The sequence below is a fragment of the Sylvia atricapilla genome, chromosome 14, assembly GCF_009819655.1.
Source record: "Sylvia atricapilla isolate bSylAtr1 chromosome 14, bSylAtr1.pri, whole genome shotgun sequence".
Classification (NCBI taxonomy): Eukaryota; Metazoa; Chordata; class Aves; order Passeriformes; family Sylviidae; genus Sylvia; species Sylvia atricapilla.
In genome coordinates this window covers 7,738,450-7,765,772 of record NC_089153.1, presented here as the reverse complement: position 1 = coordinate 7,765,772, position 27,323 = coordinate 7,738,450, and the positions used below count along the sequence as shown (strand labels likewise).

The 27,323-nt window shown below is 45.7% G+C and overlaps 2 protein-coding genes across 3 annotated transcripts; one reads left to right on the top strand and one right to left on the bottom strand.

Annotated features, from left to right (window-relative positions):
* Positions 1 to 2,590: 2,590 nt before the first annotated feature.
* Positions 2,591 to 4,683, top strand: IL4 (interleukin 4). Its single transcript, XM_066329556.1, has 4 exons — positions 2,591 to 2,734; positions 2,951 to 2,998; positions 4,332 to 4,454; positions 4,585 to 4,683. The coding sequence occupies exons 1-4, from the start codon at positions 2,591 to 2,593 to the stop codon at positions 4,681 to 4,683; spliced, it is 414 nt and encodes a 137-aa protein (XP_066185653.1).
* Positions 4,684 to 5,802: 1,119 nt separating this feature from the next.
* On the bottom strand, positions 5,803 to 25,953 carry KIF3A (kinesin family member 3A). 2 transcript variants are annotated; one of them, XM_066328977.1, is made up of 19 exons: positions 25,888 to 25,953; positions 24,304 to 24,586; positions 22,601 to 22,745; positions 22,253 to 22,337; positions 21,672 to 21,777; positions 20,779 to 20,918; positions 19,950 to 20,147; positions 19,418 to 19,592; positions 18,326 to 18,415; positions 16,644 to 16,715; positions 14,765 to 14,773; positions 12,971 to 13,127; positions 11,988 to 12,168; positions 11,596 to 11,706; positions 10,700 to 10,825; positions 10,019 to 10,072; positions 9,794 to 9,862; positions 9,461 to 9,585; positions 5,803 to 8,931 (listed from the first exon to the last, which is right to left on the bottom strand). In XM_066328977.1, the coding sequence occupies exons 1-19, from the start codon at positions 25,891 to 25,893 to the stop codon at positions 8,883 to 8,885; spliced, it is 2,181 nt and encodes a 726-aa protein (XP_066185074.1). In that variant the 5' UTR covers positions 25,894 to 25,953; the 3' UTR covers positions 5,803 to 8,882. The 2 variants fall into 2 exon arrangements, with proteins under 2 accessions (XP_066185074.1, XP_066185073.1); XM_066328976.1 differs by lacking the exons at positions 14,765 to 14,773; positions 16,644 to 16,715.
* Between the last annotated feature and the right edge of the window lie 1,370 nt (positions 25,954 to 27,323).

Below are 27,323 nucleotides of genomic sequence, written 5' to 3'. Positions count from 1 at the left end.
ATGGCAGCAGCAGAAATGCATGAGAACAGAACATGGACAGTACCCTCGGGCACATGGTGTGACCCTTTGGGCTGGTGCTGTGCAGGGCCAGGAGCTGGACTCGATGACCCTTGTGGGTTCCTTCCAACCTATTCTGTGGTTCCATGATTCTGTGATTCCATGATCCCTGCTGCCATCAGCTGCCAGTGACCACAGGCAGGCAGATGTGACAGCTGGGCAAACCTTCAAGGCCCTGTCTCCGTGGCTGTCCTGGAATCTTCCTGGTTTGGAACAAAGAGGAGAGAGCTGAGCTGGTGGCTGTGACTTCTGGCAGAGCCCAGGCTCAGTAGCCATAGGCATACTGGTGCTTGAGAGGATCCTTGTGGGATGGGAGATGCTCCACAGAGCCCAGGGAGCTCCAAGAGGACAGAAACTGAGGACACATTTGTGAATCAAGTCCCTTTCTTTGGTAGGGAAGCAGGGCAGGTTCATGCCTGGATGGTGGCTGGGATGAAGGCACAGCCAGGGCTCCAGAAACAGTGGGGACCCCACTGGGGCTGTAGCTGTCCCTTCAGCCAGTGATGGGGCCATCACTGCCATCAGCTCCATCCCACCCTTGGGAAAGGACATGGGAATCCTTTCATTTGTTATTGTGTTGGATTATTGACCCTGGATGGATGTCAGGGCCTTACCACAGCACCCCTGTCACCCTCAGCTGGGCAGTGGGGAGAAAACATAACAAAAGGCTTGTGAGTCAGACAGAGTAAGGCCAAGGAAAAAACAATCAGCAATAGGCAAAGGAGATTCAATCTAGGGGAAAATTAGTTTAATTATTCAATTTGTTGTTAATCAAATCAGAGTAGAATAATGATAAATAAAAACCAAACCTTAAAACACCTTAATCCCACCCATCCCCTCCTTCCAGGCTTAACTTTGCTCCTGATTTTCTCTCCTTTCTCTTCCAGCTGCAGTTGTGCAGTTTTTCCCCAGGGCACTGGCACTGTTGCCAGTGGGCTGGGCCTTGTCCAGCAGCAGCTCTCCCCTTGGAGCAACTGGAGTTGGCTCCATCAGGCACTGGGAAATCTTCCAGCAGCTTCTCACAGAACCCAGCCTTGTAGCTCCTCACTACCAAAACCTTGCCATGCAAACCCAACACAACTGCTGACTTTCTCATCACACAGTGATGCAGTTTTCCACCATGATTCAGCCCGAGTAGAGCAAAGGTTAACTTTTTCTGTGATTTGAGCATTTTCTCTTTGCTTATTCCAGTTTTAGATCTGTCTACTACGATCACTTTGGAAATCCTTGGGTCTGCAGAATGGGGCTATTGCATCCATCACCTTGTCCAGCATCCCTTTTAGGCGGCGATCTTGCCACCACCACCACTCATCCCAGACCAGCAGGACAGCTCTGGGCATGCTGGTGAGGACCCACCATCCCTGGAGGCCATGGATACAGTCACACAGCCAGAGCATGCTCCCTTACCTGCTCTCCATAACAGGGAGGTAAGAAACAGCACAACTCTGACAAATCCCTCACAAAGGTCTTTCTGTCGGTGACTTCACCTAACTTCATCCGGGGCATCTTGGAACCAGACAAACAAAATTACTCTCAGTCTGGCTACTCCCGGATTCATCAAGTGCTCACAAGTTGTTATCTGGTGGCAAGTTGCTGTTTGAGTTAGAAAAATCCCTATTAGTTATTACAAAACTCCAAAGTTTCCCAGCTCAGCGTTTTCTCAGTGCCATTTCCTGTGGCAGTACCGGTTGGTGGGGCTGGCAGAGCCCATTGTCTGAAAACTCGGGTTGTTGTTCCCCAAGCAGGGCAGGATGGACAGGGCAGGATGGACAGGGCAGTCCCCAACTCCCTGAAAGGCTGGAACAGGGCCACAAACCCCCAGTCTCCCAGCATCGACACAGCAGGACTATCCACAGCATCTCCCTGCACGCGACCCTGCAGGATGCCACACTGCCTTGGGGATCCTGTCTGGTCAGCAGGGTCCTCAGCTCTGTGCAGACCCCCCAGGCTGATGCCCTCCTCCTGCCCAGGTTTGTCCCCACAGGGCTCTGCCATACTTTCTGTTCCTCCCCAGGTTAAGAAACTCAGGGACGGAAATCAGCGTGCAGATGAAGGATGCTCTACGTGATCTGCAGATAACCAAATGAAACACGATAGAAGATCTTGCAAGATGCTCAAAGGAAAATAAAAAGAAAAGTGTTGCCATCGGAGTGTTCCAGAGCAGTGGGCTACCCAGTTTAACCACTTCCAATTCACGGTGTAGAGAAAGCCTTGAGATATGGAGAAACGGAGAATCCCCAAACCAGGCAGATTATATACTGTAGGTAACCTGACTGCTGCCACTGTCATCTTACAGTGGAAATTTTATTAAGCAAGATCAGAAGAAAATTTTGACTTGCACAAAAAAGACCTGTTGCTCTCCTATTCGGGAGCAACTTTGGAAAGTGCCTATAAGGGAAAAATAAGTTTTTCCTTCTGGTTCAGCAATTTTACAGTAATAAATTGAGGTGCTTCCTCCAGAAAAGCACACACAGTTACAGATCACCAAACAATCCAGAGACTAAGAGCTGAAGGAGTCCAGCCAAAGCAGCCCATGAATACCCTGGTCCAGGTCCTGCTCACCTTCCTGGTGCTGTCAGCCTGCCTGGGTGATGTGATAACTCCACGGACGCACACACTAAGCTCCAACATGCTGAAGGAGAGCATCAGGCTGCTGGACAAGCTCCAGCAGGTGGAGGTAGGGCTGGTTGGTGCTTTCCCCACTGATGGGAGGGACAGACTCTTTCACCAGGCTCAGGGGGACCAATGCTGAGCCAGAGGAAGGTGATGAGTATGGGGCTCACAATGCTCCTGGGGCCTGGCGGGTGGCTGGACATGTGTCTGTGTGTGCACACCGCGATGGATCCGTGTTGTTTGGAGCCTGATTGCTCCTCTCCTTTGTGTCTTTGTAAAGGTTTCCTGTAAACAGATGAACGTGACAAATATTTTTGGAGATTATAAGGTAAGAAAAAAACCCGAACATATAGCCCTGATGAGTACTGGGAGGATGCTGGGGGCCAGAGGATAAGCACAGGGAAGTGGGAGGCAGGTGGGAAGCCTGGGATCCTGTCTGTCCTGGTGTGATGCTGTGGAGGAGGAAGGAGCCCACTGTGAGCATCCAGCACAAATGTTGGGCTGCCCAGCTGGTTCTCACCACTCCTGGTGCCCTGCACAGGTGCCCTCACCTTCCCACACCCATCTCCACCTCCAGCCAAAGCAGCATCGGTGGCTTCTGGCCACCCTGGGGACAGGGAGAGGCCAGAGGGAGGGCACCTGTACTTGGGCAGCAGAGGTTTCAGCTTTTCAGAGAGGGGAACATCTCCCTTTACCTTGGAGTGTGGTCACCAGCTCAGACCCCTCCACACCTATTGCAATAGCGAGCTGGGTAGACCCAATATCCCTCTTTAGCCCCTTATCTGGGGGAAAGCTCTGCAGTTAGCGCAAGATTTAGTAGCAGATAATAAGGCCTCTTTCTGCTCTGAAAACTGCTGCCTAAGCCAAGCTCCGCAGCCCCTGAGTTCCTGTTTTCACAGAAAGCCCATGCCCTCACCTCGTGCCACACCCGCTGGCATCCGAGGGGTAGAGCAGCCTTCACTGGGGGGCTCAGCAGCCTCAGGGGATCCCCACAGCCCTTCTGCCACTGGGAGCAGCCCTGGGAGGGAGAAGAGATGCCTGAGATGCTGCACAGCCCCACACTCACAGTTGCCCATGCTCACTGGTCACTTGTTTGAAGATACTGGTCAGGTGAAAGCTGAGACAGAGCAAGCAGCACTGGGAACATCCCCCGGGGAAGAAAGTCAAATAGTTTTTATCGCCGTTTTTATCACCGCCAGCACTTTACTTAAGAACTCCTTATCTTCCACGAGTCTCTGCTATGGGACTTCCCAAAGCCCTTAATGAAGGCAAACTCTTCCCAGGTGCTTTTGTGATTCCTGTAGCACCTCTGCCTGCTCAAACCAGCTTCACCCCCGGGAATCTGCAGGCAGCAGCTTCACAGGGTCCCACATCCACACCTGCAGCAGGAGCACGATGCCCCATCACAGGGTGCTCACTGCTGTGCCACACTGTCACAGCTTCTGCCAGGGATTGATTCCTCCTCACCAGGAAAGGGATGGGAGCAGAGCCAGGTCTGCTGGGATCGAGCTGGGAAGCTTCAGGGAGGCTTTGGCATCTCAAATCACAATTTTCACCTATCCTTTAGAATAGAAATATATTATTTGTAGTGTTGTAATCTGCTGCTAATAAGCCATGAGTACACAAAACGTTTTTTTAGAAAGTCATGTGTCTTTTCCCAGAGAGAGAACAACACAGAGATCTTATGCAAAGCTGCCACAATAGCTCGGGAGGGCCAGAGCTGCCACAGGAACCTCGAGGGCATTTACTACAACTTGCGCAGCCTGGTCCGGGAGAGGCACAAGGTGAGCCACAGCTCCCCCTGCACTGCCCACAGCCCCCAAGCCTCTCCCACCACTGTTGGCAGCCCAACCCAAGCTCAGCACCCAATCCCACCCCAGCAAGCTTTTTAACAGCCCCTTTTTCCCATTCCAGAGGCCGTGTCCTGTGGCAGCAGGCAGCACCACCTCACTGCAGAATTTCCTCAAGGAATTACACCAAGTCCTCCAAGAAGAGTATAAGTATCAGAAGTGAAAAAACACTTTTGTTTTTAAACTATGACCCTATTTTTCAAAGATTATGTATAGTAATTCTTTAAATAAATGTATATTTGGATAAATGTGCTGGCATTGCATAGGATGTTACACAAGGCAACATTTAAGAGATTTCCAAGTTTATGGGAACAAGGGCGATGTGTCTAGGAACTGCCAAACAATCTGTCCTGCTATGGAATTAAGCTCAGGCTAACATGAGGAACACAGGTCTAAGCAGAAGGAAAAATCCAAGAGAAGGCAAAGGGGAGAAGCCAGGCCACAAACAGGGCATGCTCTTGAAAGCTGAGAACTCAAAACTACATGCTTGAGCTGCAAAGGGAGAAGCCAGGGCTGGAGCTAAGCAAGTTCTCTCTTCACTTTACTTATAGCCTGTATTATATCTATCTATATATATGACACAGCCCTTTGTGGCCAGGACTGTGCAGGGTTTGGTTCAGCTGGGTCACAGGACTCTGGGGAGCTGCAGAGGCTGCAGACAAAACCTGGTACCTATGGCTGGGCTGGGCTGAGCAGGCTGGGGGGCCACAGGCACTGCCAACCAATACAGCTCAGGCAGCAAAGGAAACAGAGTTAACATTTCCAGCGACTGCACGTAAATTCACACCATTTGCACCAGCATAGGATGTGGCTGGCTTGTGTAACAGCAGACAAAGCTTTCTCCCCCTCTCCAGTGCATGCATCAGAGGAGGCAGAGCAGGGGCAGCACTGACCATGTGGGGCCCCAAAACTGCTCTTGCAGTGCCCTGGCTCAGCCCAGGACCACCCCAGCAGAGAATGGGCTCAAACAGGGGCTCAAGCAGCTCCTGAGGCACAGCTCTGGGCCTGCAGCCTCATCCCATCGGTTTTCTCTGTAGTCTTGCAAAGGATTCTCTTGTTCTGCCCTGCCCACCTCCTTCCACAAGGTCCTGCTGCCCATCGCCCTGGGGCATGGCAACAAGGCTCCAACACACCCCGAGCTCCCTGCACGAACTTCTCCAGAGAGCTGTGCAGCTCAGAGCTACAGAGGCACCTCGCCCAGCCCTCCTCACCCAGCTCCTGACACAGCTGAGGTAAAAAGATATGGTTTGTATAATGTGATTTGGAAAACATGCACACAGGGTGGAATTAGGAATCAAGATTTTTATTTCATGGTATGAACATGCTCCAGGGACAATACTGATATATACAGTATTATGAATTAACTTTAATAAAACAAAAGATAGTCAGAAATAAACAGAGTTAACAAAACAAAAAACAGACAAATTATACAGACTAGCAGTTTTTCCCTCTATACAGGCCTGGCTAAGCAGAACTGTGGAGAAAGGTGAAAGCTGGACATGTGCAGATAGTGTTGTCAGTGAAAGACACTAAGGACCATTTCCCCTCCTCTTAAAGAATAAAGAACAAGTTAAAAATGAAATAATTCATTTACACAACATTAAGCAAAAATCTCATTGTTAAGGTCATTGTTCTGGAATGAGGAGAATCTTGTGCTAGCATGATGCAAAGATGAGCACACACAGTGTATGTTATGTAATATGAGTTTTGATAAATACTACAGAGCACATACTGACCTGCAACAAGAAAGGCTGTATTAAGCTTTTTGAAGTCCATATAAATCAGATCCTTTCGTTATTAAAACTCATTATAGGCCATTAGACATTCACAGGTGGGCAGGGCTACAGAGAGGGCCCATGTGGTAGATCTATAAGCCAAACTCCCTGGTTTTACAAGAAACTTCCCAGAACTTCAACAAAACACACCATTTAACAGGTAAGCCAAACTGATAGAGCACATGACCATGAGAGTGTTCCATTTAATTTAAAATCCTCTTATAGAGCAAATGATTTCTCCTCCAAGCCTCTGCAACGGGAGATAACCAGTTTCTCCAATCTCCCAATTAAAGGTGTGCAAGTATTTACTTATTGTTTTCTCCTGCTCCAAGGCTCACTTAAACATGCAGAGTACTAAGGTTTTCAGCAGCAGGATTGTTATGTTAATTGTAAATCATACACTTTTATGTTTTAGAAATTTAAATATTTTAAACGGAGTGCCACTGTTTGCAGCAGTATCTTGAAGTGACTGACACCTGTCAGGTAGAAGGTTTTTCAGTGGTCTTTCTGAAATCATAGTTCTGGTTTAACTCCCATAAAACCAGATCATTCAATGAAATGTTAGCACAAGATACAACACAAAAAAGAAACAGAAGTTATCCTTGGTTCTGAGAACTAGTACAGGCCCCTGCTATGCATCTATCTGCTTGGATTAAGAACTGAAAGACTTCAAGCAGCATTTAAGCCATCTTCAGTCTGGATTCTTTGATGAGAAGTGTGTAATAAGAGATAATCCAACTCTATTCAAGCACCTTTAAAATAAGATCAGTTCTTCTCAAGCAAAACCAACTACAGCTTCAATCCAGAAAGTTTCTGAGCATTTATCTCTAAATGCTATGCTAGAAAAAACAAATGCCAGTGTTTGTATCTGTATGTTGTATGAATTTAGGTGACACTCCCTCCAATAGAGAGGGCAGCATGTTTCTCCAGGTCATGATCCTGAAAAAAACCATTAAACACACCAGGGAAAAGCTTTCAACTTGTTTAGAATAACACTGAATATATCCTTCAGACCAAAAAACGTCCTTACAAGACCAGTTTTAACTATCACAGGTCCTGTCACAGACCTGTTACAGACCCCAAGGTATCTCCAGATGACCATCATGACAGCAAGAAAGGGTATTTAACTTTAAATACTTCACAGGAACATTCTGGTAAAAGCAGATGTGGCTACTAGCAAGGACCCAGGACACCTGAGGAGCTGTCTTGTTTTCTGTCACACTGAAGGACTCCATTTCTCCCGTCAGTAACCACAGCTTTTAATCCTCCAGGTGACACTAAGATGAGGTCACAGCCCAGCCCTCCACCCTGGCACAGGAGCCACTGAGATACTCACAGCTGATGTGATGAGTTACAAAACACACACAGTCTGAAGGAGATGCATTTTCTCTGTGACACAAAAGCAACATATTAAAGTGATATGTGTCTATTAGCAGCATAAATATCAAATAAAAAGAGCAGCCATCACAAATAAATGGTTATTATCAGAGACCAGAATTTTTCTCCTCTCAGAGCATAGCCAGAGATGCACACAACATACACAGGAACATGGACAACACCAGCTATGTCAGGGAATATTGCTCTGGGAAAATTGGGCAATTCATTCTGTTTTACTAAAGGAGAGTCAAATTTATCTTCTGTGTAGAGCAGTGGCCCAGTACCTTGTAGCCAGGGATGAGGAAAGAGAGCCATAGTGCTCACTGCCCCATGGCTGACACCAAGTCCTGGTGCTAAAGCATCCTCCTTAAATCACCTCAGCTGCTCAGATTACAAAAGTACTCACACAAAAATTCCAGCCCTGAAGCATAAAAAGCTGTCAAAGTAACACAGCCTTAAAAGAAGGAAAAAAAGCTCTCTTCTGGCTTAATATCCAAGGTCTCATTCTCCACAGTGCCAGCAGATCACAAACAGACTGATAAAAATAAAAGAACTATTAGACCCCCCTTGATTTCTGCTGCACTTAAACAGAGCATGGTCCCTTTTCAGAAATCTCAAGACTTTTGTGTTTCATTTTTTTCCTACCCAGCTACTTTCTCTATACAGCAAGACAGCAAAAAGGGAAAAGGACTGTGTATTCCACACACAACTCAATTGGGTTAACAACCACAGTGAGGAATATTAAATAAAAAGATTTGATGCTCTTAAAGGTTTGCAGCAATTACATTCAAACACAGATCAGTGCAACAGAGGACAACAGTGAAAGCTGCCAGTTATGTGCAAAGCAGGGCATAAGTCAGAATTACCAGCCTTAACTTCAGGATTTCATTAACTGTTCTGAACTAACACATCTAGCACTTAAACACACATCTAGAACTCAATCACGTATCTATTTTCTGTACATTTCAACAAGGATTACTAACAAGTTTCCCTGCACAACACATTTAATACATGAATTTCACAACCATCAGTCATGTATACCAGTTTAATATTATGTTAATATAACATACAATATACAGGCAACTAAGGAAAAATACTTTTTTTAAATAAAAAATTTTATCCATGTCAAACTGTGCCATGTCTTGAATTCCATATTCTGGCCAAACCTTATACACTCACTGATATTTACAGGAATTCTGACCAGGTCACACTACTGCAGCAGGGAATCAATGACAGCTCCTGGCTTGGCTGAACGTTTTCTGTTTGGAGAGCAGAAGGGAAAGGGAAAAACAACACCACACAGACATCAATATGCTGCCTAGGTAAGACAGGGACAAGCCACATTTCAAGTCAAAACTACATGACATGACTTCTCTGTAAGCAAAACCGAACAAAAAGCACAAGAAAGCATATGTTGAAATCTCCCCCAACAGCCCTCTCCTCTCTCCATCAGTACCAGTGTTTGCATTGGCAATGTGCCAGACTCTGTTAAACTGCACTACCAAATGCAGCAAAACAAAGCAAGGAGCTGGAAGAGGAGAATGCAGCAAAAGAACATCACAAAATCCCCAGACAAGTCTTTCTGGACGAGATTTAGTACAGTAAAGAGATCTCAACTTGGTTCTGTCACACCTGGCAACACTTAACTACACCATGCAAAAACTTTGTCCTTTGCCTCTTCATTAAGCAAATGTTTGAAAACTTGTGGTAAGTTTGCACATACAAATAAGCTTAAGCCTTCCCTTGGGTAAATCCCTCATTGCATAAAAATACCCCAGAGTTCTTCACCTTCTACCCGTCTTGGGCCTGGATCTTCCTTTTGAAGTCCTCGGCCTCTCCAGCTTCATCAGAGATTGCCTCAAGCTTTCTTCAGTGTAAGCTAAGTAAACATGGGAAAGGTCCACTTCAAAGGGCTAGAAAAACACCAGAAAAACTCATGAGACAAAATCATCAGAATAATTTTATACACTGATCAATGGTGCTTTCATGACACTACAAAGACTAATTTCTTCGAAAGAAAAGAAAATTGAAATTGGACAGTTTGGCTGTGAATAGAGAATGGCAGTCTCAGGCAGGACTTGGGCCTTTACAATTCAATACATTAATTCAATAGTCACTCACATCTTTCTCTTTTTTATCCAGGACAGGCGTCTGTTTCCTCATGTTGTTTCCTGTATATGCAACACATTTCTGTAAGCAAAAAAAAAAAAAAAGAGTTCTGTAAGTAAAGCCTACTGCATACAGTAAAACTGACTACAGCTTCACCAGTTTCTTCCTGGGCTCAATGAAACCTCTCAGAAGCCCATCCTTCATTAGCTTGTACACATGCCAGGCGGCCATTCTTACCAGCTGCCACTCTCCTATGTCTTCGTTCCAGTGAACATAGTTCTCAATCATTTCCTAGAAATCAGGACAATAAATGTTAGACTTTTGCACCATGTACCCTCCACATACACTTTCCAGAACATATACCCTAAGGCCTGGACAAGCTACTTAAGAACACAGTCTTGATCCCTTACAAGTTGCTCCTATCAGGACAGCTATGTCTTATGCAAAAACACCCCATTTATACTCTGAAAACTACAGAAGAGAAAAATACCACTCTCAAATTGTATATACTGGAGAGCCCCGTAAAGCATGGGGTTCCCATTATGCCAACACCATCAGGACAACAGTAAGCAAACACTGTAATATGGAAAAAATGAAAATTATAAAAAGAATTTCCCTTACTTTTCCCATTAAATAGTGTGCATTATATTTAAGCTCATCGTGAACTTTCAAGGAATGTCAAAGATCTAAAAATCCAGTCTTTGTGCTAATATCAGACATTAGCATGCACAACTTTAAGCTAGTGGGGAAAAAAGAGATTTTGAACATACTCACTGCATGGGCACCCAGTGAATATACCAGTTAACTGTGGCAAATGTGGTTTTCTTATTTTTGTAAGCCTTTGGGAAAATACGCTGCAAGAGAACTGAGATTAGCACAGCACAAGCCCTGCCCCAGGCTCAGGTGCTTTGCCTTCACCTGGTAGTCCTGAGGAATGAAGTTGTCTATGATGAGAATCTGCAGACGAAGCTCCCTGCTCAGCTGCCGAATGTTTTCCAGCAACCCTTCAATCTCTCTCTGATGCTCTTGTTGCAGATCTGCCATCTGAAAGCAAAACAGGCATTTGAGAAGCATGAGACTTATCTTAAGACATGGTAACAGCCTAAAGAGAACAGTCTTTTGTCTGTATGAGGTTTTTGGAAAACAAAAGCAAACTCTGGTTATTGGTACCAGAATATCTCTGAACAATAAACCCTCTGAAACATTTCAGCTCAGAAATGGCTGAAAACAGCATTAAGTTCTCAGTTTCATAAACCCAAAACTGGCCTTCTGCCAATCCAAGCTGCTTCAGCTAAGACTAGATGAAGAGCAGAAGACAAGTTGTATCCCTGGCAAGGTTTCAAGGAAAACCTCTGATCCCAAAGACCAAATGCATTTTTTAATAAAACAGGAACTCCAGCTAACAGCCAAAGGACACATTGATCCAGTGGATCTGAGGATGAGGTAACAAGGGCATCAGTCATAAAGGGCAGGCAGCTCAGAGCAGAGAAGCCTTTGGGCTGCTGCAAAGGAGGACATGGGGCTGCCAGCAAGCAACTTGCAATTTATTTCAGAAATAACCAGTGGTTTTCCTTTTAGTTCTCAACATCTCACACATAACCCTTCTCAGCCTGGCCTGGAGAAAAGCTCTACAACATTCTGCTCTAAAGCTCCAGCTCCAGACTTAGTATTTTTGAATTATATGAGCCAAATGCACAGCACAGAAAGACATCTCTGAACATATAGCACATTTTCCAGCATTACAAAGCTGATGGCTCACCCTTTCCAGCTCTAGTGCCTCCCAGGATAAGTGGCTGAGGACTTTGGATACTAACCTCTGACTTTGCAGCCATGAGCATGGTCCAAACTTTCTTCAGTTTTTTGGTTTTCCCCTGTGCTTCCTCCTGGAGGTTGGTGTACTTCTCCTCGATGTCCAAGCGTTCTTGCTGTAGACAACATTTAGCACAAACACACACATTAACAATCACAGGAACTCTCTGCAACAGTATGAACAAGAGGAAAAACTACTTGAACAAAACATGTGCCCAGAGCACAGAGCCCTGGCTGAGCCAGGCTGGCTCAGACCTGCAGGAGTTGCACAGCCAGTGAGTGACCTGTGGAGGGGTGGCCTCTGCAGTGCTCCCAGAGCAGAGCCACACCTGGGTAACACATCCCGGTGTGTCCTGCCCTTGCTGTTTGCAGACAGCCACAGCAGATAATACCCCACCTCCTTCTCCTCGAGCTCCTTGCGAAGCTGCTCTGCTCTCTTCCTTCGTTCTTCCAATTCCATGTTTGATTCTTCTAGAAGCTTTTCTTGCTCCTCTGCTTTTGCCAGCAAGTCCACTCCTCCCACAATCACTTTTTTCTCTAATGCAGACAGTTTCTCCAACAGGGACTGGTGCTCTTGCCTAGACAGACAGGTAGGTGTGAGACTTCCTGTCCTACCATGCTCAGCAGGCATCAGGTCCAGCTTGGTTTTATAGCCCAGACAGCACTCACAGGGCTGGAAAAACTTGTCTTGCTGCTGAGGGTTTAAGTGGGGATGAGGCAGTGCAAGTGAAAGCAGCAAGTTCCCCAAGCTCCAGCTGCCACCACTCAAGCAAAACCAGGTCAGCAGAGAAATGCCTCCCACTGCAAGTCACCTCTGAGAGGGGCTGCAAGCACCCAGTGACATCACCAGGCTACTCAAGGTACCCTCTATCCCCAAGAGCCCTGACAGTACAGCAATGCCCAGAGGCAGCTGCTGAAAGAGGGGAGTGAACAGACACCAAGGCAGAGCAGCTGAAGTGCAAACCAGGAATGTTGGCTGCTGCTGGAGCAGTCTATTTGCATAGGGTAGTGTGACCTTGGCAGCTTTTTGGCTTCAGAATAGAGCACCCCTACACCCAAAATTACATGCTTGTGACTGCTGCAGGAAACCTGGCCTGTTACAGAACAGTACTTGGGAGATTAATTTATGTTTCTAGTCTATCTTGCATAACTAAGTAAAGTTAAGAAAAGAACTGGCAAAAGGATAAAAGTTTGTCTTTCCCATATACTCTACACTCTCAAAGCAGAATAAGCTCCTCTTTCACCTTGACAATAACAAGGGATGATGTTCTCTTTCTACAGAGTTTGACAGGCACCTTACCATGTATGTCCAGATATTCATATGATTAAGGAAGGAACAACCTACACGACCACACAAACTTCTCAGAGCATGGTACTCACTGAGCTTTGAGCAAGTCTTTTTCTCTCTTCTCCAGTTCAGCTCTGGCTTTATTTCTTTCTTCTTCTTCCATGTCAAGCTTAGTTTCAAGAGCTTTTCTCTCCTCTTCAATCTTTGCTTGCATCTCTACCATCTTATCAGGGGAAACTTTCTTTTTGCCTTTGAAAGATATGGGGAAAACAAATTACTTCACTGAAAAGCAAAACAACAACAATAATGTACCACAGCATTTTTTCCAAGTTCATGTTCAATACTTGCATTTAACAAAAATTTTATTAGGTATCAGCTTCAAAATGGCCAAAACACAAAGCCCATTCCTTCGAATCTCTGTCCTTCAAATCCCATTTTAACATTGTTCAGTTGTCACCAGCTCCTACAGAGCAGTAATGCTGTGAAACTAACACTGGAATCTAATGCCCCCAAAATATAAAACAGAGCACCTGGAAAAGGAACACTGCTTGAAGAGAGGCCCAATCTGGAAACTCTGATGTTCTAACAATGCAGATCAGGCCAGGGAAGGAAAACACAAGACTGCCTTGACCTACAGCTACAAGAGCTCAGCTACCAAGAGTTACACACTCCAATATCAGATTAGCATCTCTACCACTCCCCTCATTCACTGCCCTCCTTACAGGCTTACCTGTTCCAAAGTGAGCAGGTAGATACTTTTAAGAACACACTACTATGAAAATAGAGAAATACAGGACAGCTCTATGAAAACTGGGCAACTAAAGAAACTTCTTGATGACATTTGGTCTACGTAACATAGAAGATTCAAAACATGTAAGATTCAAAAGTACTGAAGTTGGCTTTGGCTTAACCAGCTGTGTCTTTACAACAGACCTACCACAGCAGCACACCAGGTCCGTATCTTGGAGAGCTACAAAAAGGGGGTGGCCAGAGCAACTCACTGAACCTACTGACCTCAAGATTTGGTGCCAAACACCCCAAATTTGAAACAAAGTGTCAGGCTGCTGCTCTTGAAAGCCACTCTGCAAGCCTTGAGCCAACTTTGATTGCAAGGCCAGGAATGCCCAAGGCAGGTGAACATAGATATGCTGCGGGGTTATGTGGAATGAGGACGCATTTCCTCAAATCCACAAGTCCTAAATATCCATTTATTCACAAGTGAATCCTTTTTTTTTTTTGCTTCTCCAGACATTAAAAAACCCCACCCTGCAGAACGTACTTGAAACCAACAGCAGTCACTGACTGCCACCTGACTGTTTTCCATAGTGACATAATGCACACGGTCAGAAGGCACTCAAGGAAGCTGCTCAGTAAAAGCCTTCTCCTCCAGTCTTCAAGATACTCAACTTCATTTATTTATTTTATAAATAAAATACATATATATGTATTTCATTTATCATCATATATACATTATACACAGCAAAATGTACTGCATATGTAAACATGCATGCACACATTTTCACATCTGCATATATATTTCTTCATGTGCACGAGAGCTTTTATGACTTTTGCTGTAAGGCAAGAACTTCACCATTACAGCAAACAACATCTTCACTGCCATCTGCTAAACTACAGAATCAGATAATGAGCACTTCCTTCTGGGCTTGTGGTGCAAAAATCTCTCACTAATTAGTATTTGATTAAGAAGTTTTCTGGAAGTGCTATACAGAGCTCATCATATGAGATAAGCCAGATAAAGACTTCTTACTATTAGGACATAGCCCCACATATTCTCAGTTCAGGAGAAAAAAGCTGAAGTGAAGCAAGCTGTAAGATCCTTTCACAAGCTTAGCAATTGTAAGGAGGTGAAAATCAATTACACCAACCTGCTTGATCTTGCATTATGAGGAAGCAGAAAGCAAATCGCAGAGAGGCAGCAAACACATAAAAAGAGGAGGAGAGAAAATGTTACTGCTTTGATAATTTTGGACAAAGATCATCAGCACCAGAACAAACATCAAATTTTATATTCATGTTTCTAGAGTAGAAAATATGAGACAATCATAACTAAAACCCCTTCTACTAGAGCAAACACTAATGCATCATGTTACGCTAATGCAGACAGAGACTGTGTCTGCACTTCAGAGTGCTTTGCAAATCCAGTATAATCTTCAGCTCACTCTTGCATTCTTCTGCCCATTCAATGCAATGCTGGATCTAAACACAACATTAGGAGCCAGCTGCAAGGATCATGACCTAAGAAACAGTTAAAGGATGTGGATTTCTCCTTCAATTAACAAACTTAATGTTCCCCACACTCAAGAGAGCCAATTCTGTTACATTACCTGTAAAATATTACCATTCAGAATACATGTTCTAAGTTTTAACCAAGATTTCCAAGCCAATTTTTTGCAAGATACAAGACAGTTGCACACAGGGAGTCTCAACACAAGATTTCTCCATTTAATTACACAGGGGATTAGTAGGTTAATTTGCAGTAACTGGTGCTTCCATAGAGGTATAGAGCCACTTTTGGTTATTCAAGCAAGTGCAACAAAAAAAAGCAGGACAGGAAAGGGATAATGAAAGACACAACATGCAGAAGGGTCACACTAGAGGACAGTTAATATCCCAAACTACAAAAAGCTACACTTATCCCAATTGCCAAAAGCCCAGCACAACTTTCCCAACCGAAATGTCTCCAAACCTGCAGGAGATGGACTCATCCACCTGCTGACACATCAGCAGTTTGCTATTAACTGTCCTCATCCAAATAAAACACTCAGGTTCCAAGCAAGTTTTAAAGGAGCAGGACTGAAGCAATCAAACTCCCAGGCTACAGTCATAGGACTCACAAAAGGTCTCCCCTGGGTTGTATTCCTTCTAACGCTGTTACCACCCTTCTCTGAACTGAGGCTTTCCACTAACATCACTAGCGTAAAAGTGACTGAACTACACAGCAATACTTTCCAAGGCCTTTTCACACAGGCAGAAGAGTGAAGTGCTTCTGTCCAGGATCAAAACAACAGCAGGTGAAGTCCCCACAAGCTGAGTCCCAAGATTTGTTTCCTCAATCCTCACTCATCGTAGGGTTTTTACAGGCACAGTGGCCTCTCCGATCAAGAGCAGCCCAGACTTTCCTTACTAGATCAAAATCTGGATCTCCTGTTCCTCTGAACTAAGTCCCACAGAGATCAAGAACTTGGTATCATGGGGCACTTAAACCCCAAACACCAAAGATACTTTTTTTAAGTATCTGCAAAAGTAAAGCAAATCAACCAAGCACGGCCACATTTTCTTTGTTAGTATATGCCTCATGATGTTTGACTGTTCTTCAAAACTAATTTTGAGAAGGCAGAGTCCAGTATAATATAGAATACATACCCAGCTGTCCTTTTTATGAATTCATATTGTAGCAATTCCCATTAAAAAGTTAGCTCAGTTTTTTCCTCTGTATTTTAAAAGGTGCATTTAACACAAGATACAAACTGGATTTTTTTAACCTATTATTTCTCAATTACCTTTAAATCTTGCTCAAGCAGCCTACTACATTGTCTCCTATTCTCTCACATATCTCCTAACAATGTGCACATTGAATAACTGTTTCAAGCATGGAAGCAGCAAAGGAAAGGCATGCTTTAGCAAAGTTACAGCTTGAGGTTTATCTTTCCAACAGACAAAGCAGGGAAGAGTGCAACATTGCAAAATGGAGTGTGCAGATTATGGAAAGGCCAAAGCTTAAAGGACTTAAGAGCTCCCACTCACTAGTGAAGGACTTATCCAGAGGTTTCTCTATGACAGAGCATGTGGAGTCTGAACTACTGCTGCTGCTACTGCCTGGAAAACAGAAATGCGTCCCACAGAAAAACCCAGAGAGGAAGAAACATGCAGATGGGAAGTTAGTTCTAAAGGAAAGAAACCCAGAAGAGCCAGCAACCTAGTTCAAAAAAGCACAAGTTCCCATTAGGAAGCATTTGCTAGGATCCCTCCCAGACTCAGCTTGCAAAGCCACCACTTCCCAGCACAAAACTGCATGCTCAGAAAGACATTTCAGTTAAAACCCATCCTAATCAGAATATAGCTTAAAACAACATGCCAAGGCAGCTTCCACTTCAAGCAACAACAGCAGAGAACACCAGATCACAGTGGAGAAGGCTGTGGGTATCTGCCATAGCAGAGGATTCAGTGACCATGAATCCTTTCCAGTCTTATGCACATGGCAATGTGCACTTCTCACTCTGGAATGTAGAACCAGCTTACACAGGGACAGTCAGTGTGTACTCATGTGAAGCAGTTCTCTTAAGGAACTTAATCAGAGCAGCTCCCATCTCACTGGGAGTTGAATAAGCCAGTTATTCACCCTCTACTCCTTCCAAGCAGCACTTTGAAAGGTGGCCTCGCCTTGGGAGGAGATTTGGGCAGGACACTTGGAGACAGTGGTCAAGCTTTCCACTTCTAGAAGTAACCAAAAGGTGAAAAAGGAACTTGTTACAACTACCACCAAAGGCATGGCAGAAGTCATTTATGACTACCTGGACAGACACCAAAATGAAGAGAAGACACCTAAAAGCAGGAATGCTTTAACAGGAATTTTTTTTCAACAGATGTGGGTGCTTCAGGACAGGAAGTTGGTTGAATGTCAAAATGAGTTTACTAGAGAAGCTGAAAGCTGGGATGTAGCACTGGGCTTGATTTCTCTTCTATCCACAAGGAATTACCCACAGGGTTCTAGGAGAACAGCAAGCTCCCAAGAAGCCACAGCATTCCATGGTACACAGTAATCTGCAGTTCCAGGTTCAACAATATCTCCTGGAGTTTACATGATACCCAACAGTTTAACACTGATGTGGAACAAAGGAAACTTCACCATGGGATTCTTCAGACTGCACCCAAAAAAAGTACATGCTCAATGTCCCATTAAGCTTTTCAGCTAGCACAGAGACACCCAAAGGCCAAATTTTCCCTCTATCGATATAAAATAGGACACCAGTAGAGTCAGTTACTGAAGATCCGTAAGACAGATGAATCCTTTGCCTAAACCACAGCCAAAATTCCCCTCCAATCATACCCATGGCTCTAAAAACCACACCTGCCTACAAATGATCTTTGGTGTCTTCTTCCTCCCACTTCTGTGAGGAGGGGAAGTTCCACACCACCAGTCACAAGCCATACGCAGCCACCTTGCGGCACCCAGGGAGCCACCACAAAGGATGATGACACACCAAGCACAGCTACCCAAGTGGAAGCAGGTACTACACAGGTTTGGAGCTGTCCATCTACAGAGACGGCACCCAAGGGCTTCGTTTCTAGGAGAGGCATGATAATTGCAGCGGCATAGGGCATCTCTATACCTCCTCTTGTCCCTGCCTGGCTCTGGCTACACTTCCTACACCAGCCTGTGGGTAAGAGGAGACTGGTGGCACTGACAGGAATCTCTACTGCCTTACCCCGCCGTTTCTTCCGCTTCTCCTCGCCAATCTCCCCATCTTCATCCTCCTCTTCAGAATCGCTGGTTTCAGAACCGGAGATCTCTTCCCCTAGAAGAGAAGAGTGTGCTTTTATCAAAAGCTTTCCTTCGCCTCATAACAGTTTGTTACTCTGACAGCAGCATTTGTCCAAAAAGAGCAGTGCCTGACATCAGCTTATGAGTACTTGCAGAAGTCTTTAACTGCTGCACAAGCAGACAGCTTGCCATGGCTCAGGAAACTTAAGAACAATCAATGAACGCTGTGATGTCAGTGTGTATATATTAAAGCTCAAGAGGCTGCTTTTTATGGAAAATAGAGCATCTTTGCACAGCTGAAGCTACAAAGCTTTTGTAGCAGGATTCTACCATACCTTCTCTTCCACCTCACACTTCTACCTCAGATGAAAGGAAAAGAAGCATTACTGACCATTTCCTGCTTCTCCCGAATGGGGCAGACAACAAACAGCAAATCATGCTGGAGTTACTGCTACAGCTGTTCTGTGAGCATCTCCAGAGACAGATATTGTGACATCTGGTCACAACATCTGTTTTGCAAGCATCTCTCTAGCAGGATCACTCCATGTTGATAGACAAAGAGACACAAGGCTACAAAGTTGCATGGCTTAAAGAAACTTCCCATTGCCCTACAGTGTATAGAAACCCAGTTCCAGCTCCACAAATTTGGTTCAATTTTCCTCCTGATAAATGCATCCCTCCTCCCCAATCAGAGAAGTGTGACCAGCTGTTACAGTTCAGTTTAATTCCTATACCATGCCAGTTGTGTCCAGAGCCCCCATGCTTCCTAGGGAAACCCAGGGAAACTCGGGCACACTGATCCCAGCCTGGAGGCCACCACTCACCCTAGTGCCAAGTGCCACCTAGTGGGAAAGCCAGACCCCATGAGCAGCCTTAGGCACCTCTCCCGGCATCCAGCAGGACAAACAAAACCTGAACACCTACCTGCACTCATGGGCAATCTCATCTGATACATATTCAAGTAGCAAAGAATATTCCCATTCAAGCAGAACAAGCCTTGTGCAAAGAGGAACACAAGGGGGAAGGAAAGTCTCACCTTCTTCCAGTTTTTTCTTAAGCTCTTCAATTTCTTTTTGGAACTGGCGGAGCATAGCATCCTTGGGATCCTCATTAATCCTGGCCTTGTTCTTTATGTTCTTGGCTCTGTTTGCATACCTGAGAGTGCTGATGGTCTCATCGTAGTTGTAGTCTGCTGGTCCAATGTTTGCACACTGCAACATATGGAGACCAAGTTACTGGAGGTGTCAGAGCCCAGCACAAGGCACTGCAGGAACCCAACCCCAGCTCTGACAGTCTCAAATTGCTACTCCTTCCCAAGCTTCCCTGCTGCTTCTACACTGAAGCCACTTTTGACTATCTCATGCAGATATGTACATGTGTGCTGTGTTTAAAACCTCATCCATACAGAGGCAAAGAGAGAAGACAGAAAGAGATGCACACAGAAGGTTCTCTAAGCTGCAAACATCTTAGGATTAGTGAGGTAAATGCCAGGCTGTTCAAGTAGGTATGCTATCCCTGCAGAAATGCAACCCAATAGCTGGCACTGGGAACAGCATCTCTTAGCTTACCATCATGGTTTTGGAGTTGCCCCCCAGGGAGTCCTGCAGCAACCTTGTGAGTTTGGAGTTACGGTAGGGCACGTGGGTGCTCTTGCCATCCACCAGTGCAGAGATAACATTGCCCAGTGTGGAGAGGGAGAGGTTGATCTTAGTGGCTTCCTTCAGCCTTTGCCCTGTGGCTCCAGTTTTTGTCTGTCTTTCAGAACCCTGCAAAGGGAACATGAAGCAGGAGTTAAAACAGATCTTCTAATACATCTCCCTCAAAACACAATCTTGCTAGTAGCCATGTCACTAACCACTTCACCCATTATTAGAACTGGCTAAGTACCTCAGACATTGTTAAAGTGACAAGTCAAACAGGTCTTAAAACAGAAGCTTTCAGTGCCAGCAAATTTGGGATTGCTTAAAGTAATGCAGCTGGGAAAATGGAGATTTTTCTTCCCCATGAACAAAAGTGTTACGGGAAGTCAGTCAGCAGTTAAAAGGCACCACAGCTGGAGCTGCCAACTACCATCTACAGCCCTTTCTATCAGCAGAACAAGAGCAAACAGCAACACTGCAATTATTTTAAAGAGTTTCACAGAGCATCCTATACACACATCACGTAAATAAGTTACAATGCATTTAAATAAGTTGAATGCCTGTAGTCTCACTTTTTCTGCATTTTCCCCAAGGAAAGATACCTCAGCGTAAATCTTGGGCTAAAACCATGTTTTACCAAACTGTGACACTGAGGAAATAAACCTGCAAGTGATGAACAACATGGTCACAACCCTCTGGAAAATCCTCAACAACCCAACCCAAATGTCTTGCCAAAGACGTGTCTGGTCCTACTCACAGCAAGGTCAACGAGGTGCAGCTTGCCCATGCGCACGTGCATGTTCCCATCCACCCCCTTCTCACTGCACTCAATGGTGATAGTGAAGATGGCATGTGAGCGAGAGCTGTGCTCGTTCATGTTTGTGGCACCAACAGAACCTTTAAATAGAGAAAAAAGCAGTGATGTCTTCAGAATTAATCACATTTTCCTCTAACTCTTCCTGCTCTCAGAGGAGACTCATTCCTGCCTCTTTTCCCAACCCTTTATTCCAGAAGATGGCAAAGGGATGCTCAGACTCAGCAGCAAAGTCTGTTCTTGGGCACTGAAGTTGCAGTACACTTCCAAGCTGGATTAGTAGAAGGTCCTGCAGCCTGCAATACCTCTAAGCCAACCACAGACTCCCAAGACCAGCAACTGTCCTCATCTGTTTAAAGATCAGTAGCTTAAGGTGCTCACAGCAGATCCTTGAAAACAGTTGTACTTTGGGAAATAAGAATGCAGTAATCCGTGCCAAGGGCAACAGGAGTCAGAATTTAAGTAATTAAATAATATGAGCTTAACTAAGAGTCTTCCAGAAGACAAACTATCTCCCATTCACAGCACAGGGCTGATGTTCATCCTGATCAGAACTGAAGCAGAAAAAGGATGAAGAGACATACAAACAGTTCTGACAACACTGACTGTCCTCATTGCATCCTTCCTTTCCTGATCCTCACTGGCACTGGCCAATGTGGGAAGCCCAGCCTCCTTCACCTGCCTCTGCATAAAAGGGCTTTGGGAGGAGATACTCTTTTTGTTCTGTTCAGCTAAACACTCTTCCCAGCAACAGGACTAGGATCTCCTGCTGTGGTCTGGCAACCAGACCTTTACTCTGCCTGAGCTAAAAACCTGCCCACAGCGAGGCTACGTACGGTTCTTGTGGCCCAGAGTCATGATTCTGTCCATATCATCTGCATTGTTTACAACATAAGCTGAAAGGTCTTTGATATAAACTCCCACATCAGGTCTCTCTTTCACCTAAGAGAGAAACAGTTCAGACTGAGCATCCCTAGGAGATCTCCAACAGTAATTCTAGTGATATTGTAACAGTATAGCGGTTTATTCCTCCATTTTTTGGCTTGCACATAAAACACTCTGCTTGGAATCAGAGCAGATAAGGAATGAAGATTCATGCAGGACAATATACTACTGTTTTCCTCTGGGGGAAAGACATGATTTTAAATCCTAGACTCCAATTCCCACAACTGCTGAGGGGCCTTTGGGGTAGAACTGCAGGTACAAAACTGCCTCAGGTGGAACAGCCAGTTTGTGCAACTGGCCAAGTGGAAGAGATTCAAAGAAGCCAGCAGTGACATCCAGCTACTGCATTGCAAAGGAAAGAGGACTGCTGAAGAGCCCAACCTCCCACTTCCCTGCAAGTGCTCCTCTGATTTTTAAAACAAAATATTGCTCTGATTCAAAACAAACACCACATGCAGAAGAGGAGGCTCACCTCTAACCTCTGTGTCTGGTCCTTTCCCAGCAGGTCTCGCACTTCCTCATTGTAAATTTCCAGGTAAGAGACACGAACTAAAAACCTGCAGATGAACAGCTGGGTAGTTTATTTAGCAAAACATTTGCTGAAGTCCCACAAACACAGTCAAAGAATGCAAAAAAACCAGTGAAATACCAACACAGTCCTGCTGCCCCTCAAGAACTGCCTAATGGGGAGCCTTTCATCTTGGGAGAACTACAGTTTCTGTTGTCATTGTCAAGGTCAGGCTCCTGCTACACACAGACTCATATTAAAAAAAACCGAACAAAAAAAAGAAGACAGAAGCAGTCAAGGGAAGGCATTTACCTTGTATCCCCCTCTGCCTTGGCAATGTGACCAAATATATGGGCAAAGGAATTGGGAATGATGCCTCTGAGCTCAGGAACTGCTCGGACCCCTTCCATGGTGAAGGTTTTGCCTGTTCCAGTCTGCCCATATGCAAAAATAGTACCTAAAGGATAAGATAAAAGAACAAACTGTAAGAAGTTGAGTCTTCTCTAAACTCTAACTGCAGTTTTACTTCATCCTTCCTTAGCCTGATAGCATTAAACATCTCTATTTTTATGGAGTTAAAATTTTCCATGCACTTGAGTAGCTACTGGAGTACAGGACTGGAGCAACAGAAATGCTGGGCAAACATAGTGAACAGAACCTCTCTGCCACTAAATCCAGGCTGCAAAATGTCTAATAGAAAGTCAGTTGTTTTAAAAGTGCAGAGTGACTAAGGCATGGAATGCTAGTACACCTCAGTTCCACAAACAAACAATGCAGACAAGCCCAGTTAATAACACGACCAATTAGCAGCACATGATTATACACCAACAGCAAACCCAACTACTCTTAATCGTTAACCCACAGCAGAAATGGTGTGAGGCTTCAACAGCAGAGCCACAGCAAAACCCCAGCTCTGAACCTGCAGATACAGCTACAGTCTGGACTAAAGAATCAGCCTGCACAAGAAGGCATCTGGCAACATTACTTAAATCCCAGACTCTAGAACTCCAAAAATATCCCAGTTCTTAGATTTAGCCTAGCATTGCTGAAAACTCATGCTTTTCTTATCAAGCCACTGACATTACAGATTAGAAAAACTGAATATAATATTTCAGCTGGAAGGGATCCAAAACGATCATCTAATCCAACTGCTCAAGCAATTCAGAGCTGACCAAAAATTAAAGAATGTCGTTAAGTGCACTGACTAAACATGTCCTAAATTCCAACCTGGGGCAACAATCACCTCTCTAGAAAGCCTGTTCCAGTGTCTCAGTAAAAAAATGCTTCCTAATGTCCAGTCTAAACCTCCCCAGCTACAGCCTTACATCATTAATTTTCAAACCATGACTTTTACTCAGCTGAAACCAGTGTCTGCTAGCACAAGAGATTATCAGCCGTTTTGCAAACCTTGGAAAACTTTATAAACTGTTCTTGTTTGTGGCATACTGTTATGGAAAGCAGCTTTCCTTTATATATTACATTTCCATGAGCAACAAACATATGCAAATCATGGCCATGCTCTACCCAGCTGCAGGAAGCAACAGACTATATGTAAGGAAGGGCAGATGTGTTTAAGTAGTCATCTCAGTTGAAAACAGCAAAGTTCAGAAGAAAAAAATGCAGCAGCTCTATGTAGAGGTCTAGTATGCATGCCTAGTGACAGCCCAGCACGGCACCTCCTGGGTACTGAAAGTTACAGTGAGGAGCTGCTGAAATTCTGATAATGACATAAGTGCATATTTTTTGCAAAGAGAAGATAAAGGATAAAAAACATAACGCTGAGCTCAGTGGAGTCTCCTTCATCACCCATCTCCCACTGTTAATGACAGTAGTGACCACGGAGCACTCAGAACAGCAAGTGCTATCAGGCTATTTTAAGTTAGAGGCCACAACAGAAATGATCTGCGGCTACAGCCCTCAGAAGGTGAAACTCCCTTAAACAAGATCAGCAGGAATTTTAACAAAGCAAAGAATAGGAGACAGGATGGGATCCTTCCTTACAACAAGAGACTTACCATTGTATCCCTCCAGGACAGAATCTATAATAGGTCTTGCTGTTAAATTATAGACATCCAGCTGTTTACTCTCTGGACCAAACACTGTGTCAAATGTGAATGTCTTAGGGGGCTCATTGGACGAGTCTGTTTTGTGAACAGTTATAGTTCCCCTCATCTCATCCACGTTCACGGCCATTTTGTAGCCCGTGGCTTTCTCCCGGTCATTGAGAGGCCGGCAGCGAACAACCACCTTGACATTGTCACAGCTTTCCGGCTTGTCCAGCTTCTCAGCCTTGTTAATCTATAATTAGTTAAAATAAAAAATACACAGGCTGTAACACTCGTGTCAACATAGAATTACAGAAAGGTTTGGGGTGCAAGAAACCCATTTCCACCCCCTGCCATGGGCAGAAACACCTTCCACAGGAGCAGGTTGCTCCAGCCTGGCCTTAAACACTTCTAGGGACAAGACAACCACAGCTGCCCTAAGCAACCTATGCCACAGCCTCACCACCCTCATAGGGAAGAATTTCTTCCTATATCCTATATCCAATAGGATCCAATTTCTTCCTAGATCAAATCTAGCTCTGCAGTCTCCCATTATAAAACTATTGTGTGTTTAAGCACCAACATTTTTGAATCAGTAGCTACATCTCCAGAGGATCATGAACTTGGGGACTTAAAACCAGGTCTGGTTTATAATTAAAGCTGAGAGAATAACACACTTACTCAGGCAATGGGATCTTCTTCTGTTTGCCAACACGGAAACTGAATGAGTAAACCCTGAGCACTTCACATTCAACATAATTTAAGAATTTTTAAGAATCTGCAACAAGCTTGCTGGAATTCAGTGCAGCCATGGCATTCTTTTCCAGTAACACTGACTATACACTCTCAAACCTCACAGAGCACACAGCTAGATACCAGGGAGTGCTAGCTGAAGGGAATTCATTTTAATTATACTCTCAAGTGTACATGCTTAAGTTTAGTCCTTTAGAAAACCTAAATGTTGTATTATAAAACCTCCCATTCATTTTCTTTCATGTAGTTACCAAAACAAATCTTGAAGCACGGCTGATGAATCTAGTCAAGCCTGTGACACTCCCCTGGGCTAGAGATGCTGCAGGTGAGCATATAACTACTCCTAGAGCAGCTATATTGGATGTCAAGCCGAAACAAATCCTGTTTCCAAGCGCCGCTCCTTCCACCTGCCCCGATTCCTCTCAGGCCTCAGCAGCGGCTTTTGCCGTCCTGCTGAACGCAGAGAGCGGCTCAGCCCCACTTGGGCGGGGGAGGGACGGCACACGAGGCGCCAGCCAAAATCAGGAGCGGGAATCGGGTGCCTCCACCCGGGATACGGGACGAGATCGTCCGGGGCGGCCGGACCTCCACATCCCGCTGTCAAGGCGCCGCCACCTCTGCGGGGCCCCGCGCAGCCCCTCATCAGCCCCCGCCCCGCTCGGCCTGACAGGCACCGCCCGTCCTGCGGCTCCTGCGCGCACACGGGAACCGCGGCGACCGGCCGTGCGAAGCCCGGGCGCGGCGGGCAGCGGCGCGCAGTGACCGCCGGGGGCCACACCCCGCATCCCTCCCGGATCTCACCGGCATGGCGATAACGATGGCGGCGGCGGCAGCCCGGGCCAGGCGGTGGCACCGCGGAACAATAACAGCACGGCGCCTGCGCCCGCCCCGCCCCGCGGCCAGCCCCCGCGCGCTGCGGTGGCCGCGCAACCAATGGCGAGCGGGGGAAGGCGGGGCCAAAAGGAGCCCAACCAATGGCGGCGGCGAAGCGGCGGCGGCGGGCGGGGCGCTCCGTCGCCATGGGAACGGCGGGGCGGGCGGGGCGTCCTGGGCACGGCGCGGGGGGAGCGCGGCCGGCGGCGGGCCCGGCGGGGCTCTGAGGGCGGACAGCGCTCCGGCCGGGCTCAGCGGGCCCTTCAGAGATCTCCGGTGCCTTTGACAGGGCTCCAGAGGCTCTGACAGGCCTCCACTGCTCTGAAAGGGCTCCAGGGCGGCTGAGGGGGCTCTGGGTTTCTTGATAGGGCTGCAAGCCCCAACCTGTTCTCCACGAGAGGAAGAAAATCCATCTCCTCTTCCTGACTTGAATTGCTGATGAAATACAGGGACTGCAGAGTGACTTAGATATAAACAAGCAATACAGTCCAAGTGGCACATAAATCAGCTAGTGCCGCACTTTTAAGGCGCATTTCCAAGTTATTTGTCATTTAGTGTAGTTTCACTGCACACTGCCGGGATCCTCCACAGCCTCACCTGCTCCTCTCCTACTCACAGCATTTCAACATCTCACTGTCCATGTGTCTCTTATTTACAAGAATTAGATTAAATTATTCCAACAGTCTGACTTTGTCCTTTCATAATCTATGTCCGTAAGAGTCAAAGACAATTTTACTCAACAGAAGAGGTCCGTGAATAGTTTCCCCAGTATCCGAATCACATTTGTCCCGCTTCCCCCCAGGTATTTCTGCACACCCAAATCCTGTTGGCAGGTCACAGGACATTGTTCCAGTCCCACTCCTCCCCTCATTACCTTTGCTGTGGACCACGGGGGCCTGGGATCCCCAGGCAAGGCCAGGGATCCCCAGCACCGTGCACAGATACAGACCAAGGGCTGTACCTCAGTTGTCTTGTATTTTTGCCAGAGGGATGTAAAGCAGGAGCAGGAATGTGGACAGAGCTGATCTGTACCTTGCAGACCTCCCCCACCAAACTGACCTGTGTATCACAGAGCCGGGAACACACCGAAATGACAGGACAGGGCCGTTCCCTCAGCCGCAGGTGTGCATCATCAGGTGAGTCAGAAATGGTGAAGAGCAGCTATTCAGCTAAGGCTCTTTGCTCTTCACACACTGTCACGGTGTTACTCAGAGCTATGCTGCACGCACAGATTCATGGACTAATAATTTAGCACCAGAAAACATATAACCCAAGGGGCTGGTGAGAACACAGAGAGTCATGTGTAGGCATGCAAAGCTGAGGAATGAGAAAAGGTTTAACATAAAATATTGGAAACGGCTTCC